The 12,149-nt window shown below is 52.0% G+C and overlaps 1 protein-coding gene across 6 annotated transcripts in view; it reads right to left on the bottom strand.

Annotated features, from left to right (window-relative positions):
• IDS (iduronate 2-sulfatase) overlaps window positions 1-11,280 on the bottom strand; it is a 40,348-nt gene extending 29,068 nt beyond the window's left edge. The window contains exons 1-2 of one of the 6 annotated variants that reach the window (XM_081793088.1): window positions 10,994-11,280; window positions 8,285-8,364 (exon numbers count right to left, since the gene is read on the bottom strand). In XM_081793088.1, the coding sequence (XP_081649214.1) occupies window positions 8,285-8,364; window positions 10,994-11,043 (130 nt within the window). In that variant the 5' untranslated portion in view covers window positions 11,044-11,280. The remainder of the gene's footprint in view (window positions 1-8,284; window positions 8,365-10,993) is intronic. The other 5 variants (XM_081793087.1, XM_081793086.1, XM_081793084.1 and 2 more) reach the window with 5 other exon arrangements.
• Window positions 11,281-12,149: the final 869 nt, after the last annotated feature.

The following is a 12,149-nucleotide window of genomic DNA, read 5'->3' as shown; positions in this document are numbered from 1 at the left end:
TGAGCTTAAAACAAAATAAGTAAAACAGAAATGCCGAATCAGACCTTTGTAAGCATTGCTTTGTCGCTGAGTTGAGGTATGACCGGTTCTTTTTCCGTTTGCGTTGCATTCATCGGGATGAGTTTACATTTGGTCACTCCCCTTCCTCCCTTTTCCCCGTTCCTCTTGGATTTAGGGAGGATTTCTGCTTATTCCCTCAGATCCAGTTTGACAAAGAACCTCAGGGAACAGAAACAATGACAGCTCTCTTGGAATAAAAAAAAAGGACTCTTGGTAGAATGCTTTCTGAGCCAGGAGAGGCACTTCTGGTCGCTGGGTCTGCAGGCAAAGCCCAGATGTCACCGGGCGTTACCAGCTTGCACACTCAGGCTCTGACAAGCAGATGCTTCTTGCAAAGGGGAGCCCACAGCCAGGTTGCCAAGCTTCCATCACCCCCTGCACTTCTGAAGCAAAAGCCGGAGGACGAGTCAGAGTGGGAAACACTGTAAGGTTTGGTGCTATTCTTCCAGGGGCCCTTCTGCTGGTGCCCTTATGATGAAACACACCTCAGGCATGAATAGATGCATCGATAGAAGGAACAGCTAAAGACGGCTTGAAATATGCCACCATTAAGGGATAAAAACAGGAGCATACAAGGAATCTTCGGAGTTGCACCCAATTACCATGTGCCTTGTTAGACAGATGCCCTCATGAAGTTAGTAGCTGACACCGAAAAAGGTAGTAAGAGCAATCTTGCTGGTTTGATGAGGAAAACCGGCCTTCGTTTGCTATGACACAAGGCCAAGTACTAAAAGGGATGTCCTGCTTTGCCAAGAATTTCAATTCTGTCTTTACCAAGACATGATGTCCCTCTATGCTACATGCAGCCATCTGCTTTTTACTTGAAGAAACGTGCCATTTGGGAAGCAGTGGCTGTTATCACTTGTGGAACTGGTGTGATGTGATATGTCTGTAACATCATTGCAAAGCCTGTCAATATGAGAAACTTCTCTAAGGGCCTGTAAGGGACCAATAAAAACACTGAGGGGTGGAAGGCATACCAAAGGGGGCTCTTGTTAAATGGCATGTGCCGTTCACATTTAAAGTTTTCAAAAGTCCTCAAAGTTGGGATGTCTCTCCATTGAGTCTTGGAGTCCAAGGGCAGCCTTTGAATCCTGGGCAGGAGCAAAGCCTCATAAGTCCCAGTCCTCCCCCTTGAGTGACAGTGTGTTGAGTGGCCATAAGATGGGACAGTTGAAAGAGCATGGGCTCTGCCATCAGACAGAGCTGCTTTCAATCCCAGGTCTGCAGCATGGACGTCGCCTACTGCTAACCTTCCCTGGGTCTCCTGGAAGTAAGAACCCCACAGAGACCAGCTGGTGCCCCTCCCCGGCCTCCAGTAGGCACTCAGTGAACAGGGGTTGTGTGTAGCCCATGGAGTCCCAGATCCCTGCCTCCCCCGGCTCCACCCCCCGGGGGCACAGCCGCAGTGATCACCGGCTCACCTGAGCCTCACACCGTGGCTTGTGAACTTCACAGAGATGCCAGCTGGGCCAGCGAAACATTTCCAGTTACAAAGCCACAGCCTGTGGCATGGGGTGGGGGGGGCTTCAGTCTTCACTCAAGTGATGCCTGTCCGGATGCCAGATAGGCTCCAGGGAGCACATGTGGCGTTTCCCAAGTATGCCTTTCACGGTAGTAAGATCAGGGGGATCCTGGTTTTCCATTTCCTGTGTAACTGGTCTTCTACATCAACAAGCTGCTTAAAGAGTAAGTTCCCAGAGGGATGCGACGGTGGGATGGCAGTGGGGTGGCATCAGCACTTCTCATGCCATTGTCAGCTGGCGGGGGTCAAGTCAAACAAAAGATGACAGCACCACTGTCTTGCTTCTCTTTCCTGTAACATCTTTGTGCACCAAATCCATTCCAGCCTTTTCAACTCATTAAGTCCTCACTGAGGCCCCAGGGACTGTGCGCTCTATATTAGCTCCAGTACACAGATGGTCAGACAGAGGTTTGGAGAAGGGGCATCACTGGCTCAAGGTCTCATAGCCAAAAGGGTTGGAACTTAAACCCTGGCCTCTTAGCCGCGATGCCACACTGCCACAGACTGACCCAGGCCAGGGCCCTTGTCTGGGCTGCTGAATGAGCCTTGTACTGTGAGGGTGATCACTGTATGTCCTCCCAGGCAACCAGGGTACATGGAGGGTCACTGAGGCACAGAAGCTGGGTGGGCAGGTAAGAGAGAGCTTCTAGATCTTGGGCTGGTAGAAAACCCTAATTTTGCTCAGGGAAAACATTCACTTAGGAATTCTGGGCCCAAATGAATTCTAATGATAATATCATTAGTCGCCGAGTATGCAGTGAGTGAGAACTATATGGCACTGCCTGAAGTTTATGTCCCAACCAGGGTGTGGGTTCTGGTACCCTCATTTTACATGAGGAGGAAATGGAGGTGAGCTAAGGTCACACAGTTTGTCAGTGACAAAGATTGACAAAGACAAGACTCCAGACCCCCTCTCTCACTTACTGCTTTGGTGAAGAGGAAGACAATGAACAAATGTGTGACCGCGAGGCACTCCCCTGCAGGAAGCACTCACAGCGCGCCAGGCCCCGTGCTGCCTGCCTCAGCCTCCAGGCTGCCTGGCCTCACCTAACCTCCTTGCCTCCTTAATGTTCACCTGTGTCAGCTGCAAGACATGAGATCACTAGTCAAGACACCCCCAGGTGAGGGGAAAATATCCAAAATCCTTCGAGAAAAAAATGGAGACGATGAACGAAAACAAGACCACTGCAGATCAGCCTCAACAAGCTGCTCTCTGGCATCTTTTCATCCTGTCCAGAGAGAACTGACAGGCTCCCCAGGCAGAGGCCTGTGCAAGAGTAACCAGCGCAGGCTGTGTGGCGTCCTCTCTGCCCCTCTCCTCCAGCCATGCTTCCCTATTGATGCTGGCAAAGAGCTGTAGAAGCAGCACTTGGGCGTCTGGGGCTGCCAAGCTGCTTTCGTCATCACCTTTCTCTCAAAATCACACCCCAGATCACACTACCCGAGTCATGCGAGTGGGCCCAGGCTCCGGGTGGCTGCACCGTGAGACTCACCTGAAGCAAGACTGCGGGCAGACCGTGTGTAACATAAACGACTAGTGTACGTAGTACATGCTTTTGCCAAGGGGCCTTCCTATGTTGAGCTCTGCGTTCATCCCATTTCCACCACAGGAAACTGTGCTGGGTATCAAATGAGATTTCTCATCATGGTACAGTATGGCAGGAGGTGAGGTATCCACCCATCCAGGTTGACCCAGGGAGGGCCTCAGTCCTGGGAAGGGCGTCCCTGGCGGCCGAAGGCTGGAGGAAGGACAAACATCCAGGAACTCTGGGCCTCTATAAATCCAACAAATGTTGCCTCTTACTGGTGTTAGTATCACATGTGCACCATGCCTCATCCAAAACCTTGGGCCAGATGAATTTCAGAATTCAGAAATGTGACAGAGCCAAGGGCCACTTATCAGTGACACCCTTGCAGGGTCTAGCAAACACATGGACATCACTTCAGGGAAACATGTGACTATTAACCCCAAGTGTTAATAATAAGGCACATAAAGAAAAAAATAAAGAAAATTCAGGATTCTCTAAATAGCTTCATGCCGTTCATTTTTGGTTTTACCACCAGAAGCGTTTAGGTCAAGCTTACAGAAACACTTCTGGTTACCAAAGCTTTATGGATGACAGAATCGTGGGTGGCAGATCTTGGACCTGTATTACCTGAGGCGGCAGGCTGACGTCGACTCCCACACAGCTGGGAAGAAGCTCCCAGATTTATGCATTCCCAGCACTGACATAGCCCTCAATTCTCAAACCCTGTCAGTACGCATAGGTTCACAAAGCCTCTCCATTGGTCCCAGGGGCCGCCATACATCTTTGGTCAAAATGCACGCACGGCACCCGAGACCCCAACCAGGCCACATCCTGTTACAGAGTTTTCAGTATCTGCCCATCTCCCATCAGTAGGCTTCAAGATACAGGCCAGCAGTACCCCCCACATCCTTTCTTACTTAGCAAAGCCTACTTGGGAAGAGACGCCTCTTCAACCACTATTAGTAGTAGAATGCTTTATGGTTTACAGACTGCGCTCACATGAATTACCTCATGTGATCCTCACCCTCAGGAGGTAACCTGGAAAATATTATCACTTCTTAGGGGTAGATTTTTATATTAGACCTGTCTTTCAGATGAGGAAATTGAGGTTCAGAGAGGTAAAGTGATTTGCTTGGGCTCACACTGTAGTAGTGGGGGTGCCACAGATCAATCCCAGGTTCGTAACCATAGAATAGACATTGGACTTCCTGCTATAATCCCCCTATGGAGGACAGGAGCCTGACCAGCCACATCTAGGTTGCTTTACACACGCACGGGCGCGCACACACACACACACACACACACACACACACACTTCCCTCCACGGGCAATGAATGCCACTTCACAGCGTATCAAAATCTCTCAAACTCCTATGCCAAAAATTGTACAGTAGACCTGAATTGATGGTGCCAGGTTGGAGGTGCTCCACAAATGCATCTGCTCCAGTCAAGAACCTTCCTTCAGTTCCCTGCAGGTATCTGGCCCTTCCCAGCAGCCCTTCCCCCACTTCCAACCTAAGAAGCCCCTATCTGCCTTCAAGCCCCAGCCCCTCATCCTAAGTCAGTAGTTCCTTCCTATTCACATTGACTGCCTCTCATTCTGCCTCGTTTCAGGCTCCACAGCATACAGGTCTGCCTGGAAGTTGCCTCCTCTCAGCTCTGAGGAACACAGAGTGCACGCCTTCAAGGAACCTCTCGCAAGGTGGGTGTCTACTGGCTTAAATGTGCTTTGCCTCCCGATGTTCTGTCCCCAGATCTGCCTTCTCCCATCAGCCTATGTTTACACCAGTGCTAACAGACATGTGGTTAGCAAAGGCCCTTCCTACCTCAGCAGGTATCTGATGTACAAGAGGCCAAAGCACCTCCGACCAAGCCAGCCGCAGGGTGGAGCGTGGCTGCGCCTAAGCAAAGGCAGCTGGTGCCCTACATTGCTTAGCTTACACCCACTCCTCAGGTACTACTAGGTGTAGATTTATCCATTCAGTCAATGTGGGTTGCATAGCCTCAGGCACTGCGAGAGCCTGACCACACCAGTGGGATGCTGACCCTAGAATGATAATTCTTGCTCTGCAGCTCCCTGGTGGACTGGTAGACTGTCAGGTGGGCATCCGGTTTGAAGGAACACCCTGCCCAACCCTGCTTCCTCCCTCTCCTTCAGTGGGGGTTAGACCCCAATCAGTCTTTGGCATTCCTAACTCCCTCTTGGGGTCAGCTCCCTGAAGGACTTAATCTGACATCGTTGGTTCCAGAGTGGTCCAAAAAGCAGGTGGCAAGATGGGGTCTAGTATGGGATTACTCTTCTCCTACCCCACTGGCAATGACGACCCATCCTGGAGGACGGGTGGTGTGCAGATAACCCCAGGCACAAGGAGACAGTCGAGCCACTAAAACTTTCACACTAGAACTTTTTGCTGAGCTGGCAGGTGGAGAGTAATTTCCTGGCAGGTGAGAAGATCCAGTATGTGGAATGTATGAGAATGACAACTCTAAGGACGAAGGGAATGGATGGAGGTGACTTCTCTGCACTAGTGGCTTACAAGGGGATGAGAAGCTGCGGGTGATTAACAAGCTGAAAATGAAGGGGGAGCCCCAGAGTTTCCTTGGTAGCTTACAAAGTAGCCCCACTTCAGGCAGTGGCCAAAGGTCAAGCTCAGGATTTGATAGGAATGGCTGAACTTCAAAGATGGCTGAACACTCAGCTAAGGCAGGCCTGTCATGCCAACATCAGAAGTCCACTTGGGAACACCTGCATCCCTGACACAAGGAACAGGGAGGGACGTGTAGGGGAAGAGCTGGACTCCCCAGAGATCTCTTAAACTTGAGTCTGTGGCAGCAGCCCACCCCTTCCCATAGTAAAGAGCTAGTACGTCCACCATAGCTCCGAGGGAGCAACACATTACCCAAGTCTTTCCCCAGAGGTGCCCTCCGTCCCAGGAGGCAGGGTGACCAACCGTCTTGATTTGCTACAGAACTCACCCTGCTCCAGCCAGAAGAGTTCCAGGAAAAGCAGGAAGAGATGGGCAGCCTACTGCCAGGTCCTCAACTAGAGTGAAGTCACCATGCCCAGCACAGGCAGGGCATACCAGGCCTGGTCAGAGAGGAAAGGCGGGAGAGGTAATTCTCCCGCCCCTCTCCCATCACGACTGCAGTAGAGGCCCTGGGGTAGCACCGAATGGCCAGAAGCCAGGGGCTCATGATCACAGACATCACTGACCAGGAGGTCTGATCCACAGCGTAGTGGAAGTGGAGGCCTTCCTAGCAATGTAATGGACAGGCAACCAGCCAAGGTACAGCCTCAAGTGGATATTCAAAAGAGCAAGAATACACAGTAAGAAGCTGAGTGCAGCCACCCCAATAAACAAGTCATGATCTCTTGCCCCACTTCTGCCCCGAGCCAGTTCTGAGACCTACGGCTGAGACAGGGAAACTGAAGGACTCCATAAAAATCGTTTTTTTTGCTCCTTTTCCTGCTTTTATTCTTGGTAGGACCTGCACCCCTACTTTACACATGTCTCATAATGCAAATAATGATTTCTCTAGAGTAGATGACATCCAAGGAAGTACCAGGTGACAATGACCAGACGAAGCTGCCATATGCCTATTCTAGACCACTGGTGCTAGACATCTTGATGCCAAGGCCCCTGGCTCTAAGGAATGACACCTGGGCCCCCGCCTTTGTTCTAAAGGGTTCCTGGATTCCTGAGGGGACACATACACCAGGCCTCAATAAAAACCCCAGACCCCAGACAAAGACGAGACTCCCTCCTTTCTTCCCTTCCAGAGTCTCCCGAATACTCTGTCCTTGCACTTTCCCTATATCTTCAATACACTCTGCATTCACCTCCTGCTAGCTCGCGTTTGATTTCTATTCTGCGTGCAGCCAGAGACACTCCTGGCTAGTCCTGCAGGAACCCTCTGGGTCTTCAGAATTGGCCTGCTGGCATCAGAACCATGGACTAGGGAAGTGGCCATGTCCCCAGGTAGAAGGACACCACAGCACCATGGCAAATAGATACTGGAATGATCCCCCAGCCCTTCCCAAAGGGACCTCTGGGTGAATGAACACTAGGAAACAGGATAACCACAGTTCAAGGCTGTTGGGCACAATGTCCAAGTTGACACTGATATGAGAGACTCAATAAACTCTGTCTCCAAATCTGCTTCAGGAGGACCCCCTATGCCAGACCTTCTGAAAAGAGAGTGTCATTGGGTCCAAGGTATGCTGGGCTATCCCTGAGCATCTGTCAGTTGGCCTTGAGTGGGGCAAGTCTGGAATCCGATATACTCCAGGATGAGGTGCAGAGCTTAGTGAAATGTCTTCTGAGGAACCTTTCAGAACATGGAAGAATACTTAATGTTAAGTGAAAAAATACAAGACAAGATGGTAATACAGCATGAACTCAAAGGAGTAAAGAAAAAACACAGAGAAAGGTCTAGGGAAGTATGCCCAAATTATGAGCCTTCTTGCCTCCGGGTAATGCCAAAGAGCTCAGGAGTGATGGAAACATGGAAATGAGCATCTCCCCACCCCCCATTAAAGTTGATATAATAAGCTGTAACATAAATACAAGGGTGTAGAATTCCAGAAGTTCACAGCAACTCCCAAGGTTCCAACTGGGCTGTGCCACATTCTGTGTGCAGGCCCGAGACCTAACCAGCGACGTCAAAGTAGCCCACCCATGTCCGCAGGTACCCCACGGTGCAGCTTCTTCCCATGAACTTGGAGGGTCATTTAAACAAAACCAGAAGTAAGTGGTTTTCAGGCTGGACCACTCGACCTGGGCCATGTTGAGAGGGACACCGCCAACAAGAGTTGCCCAGGGGCAGAGGGGAAGCGGGGCTAGGGGAGTGTGCATCTTGGAAACAGGACAGATGAAGATCTGGAGATAAAAGGGGAGTGCTGGAGCAGAAGAAACAAGGCTATCTTTCCACAGCCACACAGCTGCCCTAGCGCTCGTCATGTGTGAGTCCAGGGCACGGAACTAAAGCCAAGCAGTAACCAAGAGAACTACAGAGGCAAGAATAGAAGGAGCCTTTTCTCATGGGCAGAGTGCTGGGCACACCAGCGCCTCCTCTTGGGGGCTGCTTATCTCAGGTGGCAGGGCTGGGGGTGGATGGCAGCCCCCAGCAGGAAGCACCCTGGACGCTCCCTGAACTTTGGGGTCACTTACAAAGTGTCCATGCGAATACTGAGTCCAAAGCAGGTCCGCAAAGAGAGGAAGAAAAAAGCCCAAGGGGTAGCAGGAAGAATCTGAAACACAAACAACCAAGGCCCAATTTAGTATCCAGACTTCAAAAAGGGCTCCCAATGTGACTCTTGATCTCAGGGTTGGGAATTCAAGCCCCAAGTTGGATGTGGAGCCTACTTAAAAAGATTTTATTTAAAAAGAAGCTCCCAGGGGCACCTGGGTGGTTCAGTCAGTTAAGCGTCCGACTTCGGCTCAGGTCATGATCTTGCAGTTTGTGAGTTTGAGACCAGCGTTGGGCTCTGTGCTGACGGCTCAGAGCCTGGAGCCTGCTTTGGATTCTGTGTCTCCTCCTCTCTCTGCCCCTCCCATGTTCATGCTCTGTGTCTCTCTGTCTCTGAATAATAAATAAATGTTAAATATTTTAAAAATAAATAAATAAAAATAAAAAGAAGCTCCCAGGGGGCACCTGGGTGGCTCAGTCAGTTAAGCGTCTGACTCTTTTGATTTTGGCTCATCTCACAGTTCGTGACATCAAGCCCCACCTCAGGCTCAGTGCTGACAGCACAGAGCCTGCTTGGGATTCTCTCTCTCTCTGCCCCTCCTGGGCTCATGCTTTCTCACTTTCTCTCACTCTTTCAAATAAACTTAAAAGTTTTTCACGAAAAAAGAGCTCATCCAACTCACTACAAAAAACACAAGCAACTCAATATAAAGATGGGCAAAAGGCACTTCAGAGAGGAGGAACCAGACCTGCCAAGAAGTATGTGAGGGGGGCCAGGGGTTTGGCTAAACCTGGTCCCAGACCAGTGGTGCCACAAAACACACAGCAGGAGCAAACTGGAAGCCTCCCTGGGCCTCAAAGGCAAAGAAGCATATGGGGTGAGGAGGAGGCAACATTCTCCACAGTGCAGTTTGCACCTCTTGGCAAGTAAAAGAATGGGTGACAGGGTCAGAGAAGGAGAGGAAGGGAGGAGGTGTATAGGGATCACACTGAGCATAAAGGATCAGCTAGGCAGGGGAATGTATGGGCCAAAGAGGATGGCAGAGCCAGAGTGATTAGCACCAAGAGTAACAGTGGTGGCCAGTTCCTAAGGGACAGCTGAAGCCAGGGGGCTGGGTGGACAGAGGTCACTGGAGAAAAGGATGAGAAACAACAAAGACAAGTGCTCAGACTGGCCATGGGGGACAGGGAGTTCTGCACTGAGCAGGTGCCGTGGGCTCCAAAGGGGCGATGTCCTGGGGTTGCAGGCCCTGCAAAGGGCAATGGTGAAAACGGCAAGGACTTCCTAAAAGGAAGATGGGAGGAAATAAATAAAAAATTAAAAATAAAATAAAATAAAATAAAATAAAATAAAATAAAATAAAATAAAATAAATAAAATAAAAGGAAGATGGGGTGTATTACGGGGACAGAACCATGGTATGAAAAATAGTCTCCACAGCCCTGAGGCCAAAATCCCGGGAAGGTACCCTCTGTCCCTCACCTCATGACCAGCATTCCTGTTTCTTCCCACTTCTGCCAGGAAAAGAGATGGTGCTGCTACCGGAAGAGAAAGCAGTCCTCCTGTTTCTTGTAAATGTTTTTTCATTTATTGAGAGAGAGAGAGAGAGAGAGAGAGCGAGACTGAGCACAAGTGGGGGAGGAGCAGAGAGAGAGGGAGAGAAAAAAAACCCAAGTGGATTCTGTGCTCTCAGCACAGAGCCCTACACAGGGCTCAATCTCACGAACTGTGAGATCAAGACCTGAACAGAGATCAAGAGTCATACACAACCGACTGAGCCACCCAAGCACACCAGAAGCCCTCTCTGTTGATTTAATATTTACTAAGCAACTACTGTATCCCAAGTACCTGGGCTACAGAAATGAGTAAGACACAGTCCTGGCCTTCAAGGAACTCAGTGCCCCTGAGAGGACCACAGACTCCGGGAGAGCAGTTACAACACTGGGAAATAAGAGCCCAGTGAAAGAAGGGAGGGAGGAAGGTATAGAGTGCTACCTGAACTAGCAGAGAAGAGTGACTGATGCTTGGACATGGGGAAGTATACGGGATGATGAAGTTGTGCCTGGAAGGAGGACAGGACCTGGCCAGAAGAGGTGAACATTCCACGCTGCAGGTTGTCTTGGTAGGGTATGTGCGCTCAGGGCACAGGGACTCCACAGCACAGTGACCGACAGGGTTGGGCTGTAAGGAGGGAGAGAGCTGGTGCCACTGGATGGCCCTCCCAGAGCTCCCAGGTGGTGGGGCGTAAAGAGGATAGAGCTCACCGGTGTTTTCAGTATGGGGTTGATGACGACAGATGTGCAGCTAAGAAACCCAAGTGAACTGACGGCATGTGTAGGACCCACTGGAGGAGGAAAGACAGGAGGCATCCAGGCCGGTGTGGGGGCTCAGGTAAAAAGCCCCAGACCTCAGACCTGAACTCAGGAAGTAGCAGTGGGGACAAGAAGAGGAGCATCTATTCTAATCAGGCATTTGGGAGGCAGGGACACCGGATTTGGTCACCAAGCAAATGCGGAAGGAGGGTGAGGGTAAGGGAACCCCAGGAACAAAGCAGGGCGACAGGGAGTGTGTTGAGTCCCTGACTGAGAAGTAGAGGGCAGGAAACAGCTCTGACAGGGCGGTTGACTCTGTCTGGCACATGTCAGGTCTGAGGGGCAGCAGGAAACAGAGTAGGAATTTTTTCTTCTCACCTGCAAAATACGTTCATATAAAGTCCGTCCCTCAGGCCCCCACTGGCCATCCCAGGGTGCCTGGGCGTTCAGCCCGGAGGTGCGGGATTCAACCTGCAGGTACCACCCTCTTCCCGCCTCCGTGCTCTCCGGGGTCCATTTTAAGGGTCACCTCAGGTCGCTGAGGACCCTGGGGCTGCCACTTTGTTGCCTACGAGTGCGGCGCGGACTGGACGCTTATAAAGGGCACTGCCTGGTCTGCGCCACTGAGATACCTTTGCTCAGCCCCGCGCGGTCCCCAAGGTCCAATATTCCGGCCTTGCCAGCTCCGCCCCGCTCCACCGTAGCTCCGCCCAAGCCACGCCCACTATCCCCCAGCTCCTCCTCCCATCTGTCCCACCTGTCCCGCGCTACTCAGACCCAGCTGCCCCTGCCAGCTATCCTAACAGTCCTACCCTCCTCCGCCCAAGTATCCTAACAGTCCCGCCTACCTCCTCTAAAGCCCAGCCACGCTCCTCCCCAGCTCCAGCTCCCAGCTTTTCCCTCCACCCACCCACACTGTTACACCCCAGCTCCTCCTCCCAGCTTTCGCCCGCCTCGCCCTACTCCTCCCCAGCCGCGCCACGCTCCTCTCAGCAACCCGCCAGCCCCAGCCCGCTCCTCCCAAGCTGCTACTCAGCGCTTCCACCCAGCCCCGCCCAGCTCCGCCAGAGCCACGCCAGGCCCCAGCTCCTCCTCCCAACTTTCCCCTCCCCCAAGCCCTGCCCCGCCCCTCTGCCTCGAGCTTCCCACGCCCACGTCGTTCTGCTCAACCCCACCCCAGCCTGGCACCTTCCCACCTTCTCCTCCCAGCTTTCACCCAGCCCGACACCGCCCCCCCGGCATCAGATACTTCTCCAACCTTTCCCCAGACCGGCCTCTCTCTCATCCCCAGCTCTCCCACCTACCTTGCCACCAGCCTCGTCCTCCTACTCCCCCACTTCTGCATTTCGAGCGTCCCCCAGCACGGCCCTGCTACTCCCCAGGTCCTCATCCCCAGGAGGTTCCCCAGCTCTTCCCATGGCTCCACCACCATATCCACCTCCCCAAAAATCTTCCCACTCCTCCCCCAGCTCCGCCCCGCCCCTCTCCGCCTGCTCCTCCCAGTTCCACCCCAGCTCCTTCTCCCCAGGGGTCC

This window comes from Panthera onca, chromosome X, assembly GCF_046562875.1.
Source record: "Panthera onca isolate mPanOnc1 chromosome X, mPanOnc1 haplotype 2, whole genome shotgun sequence".
Lineage (NCBI taxonomy): Eukaryota > Metazoa > Chordata > Mammalia > Carnivora > Felidae > Panthera > Panthera onca.
Note: the sequence above shows the minus strand (reverse complement) of the source record. Positions and strands in the feature narration are given on the sequence as shown.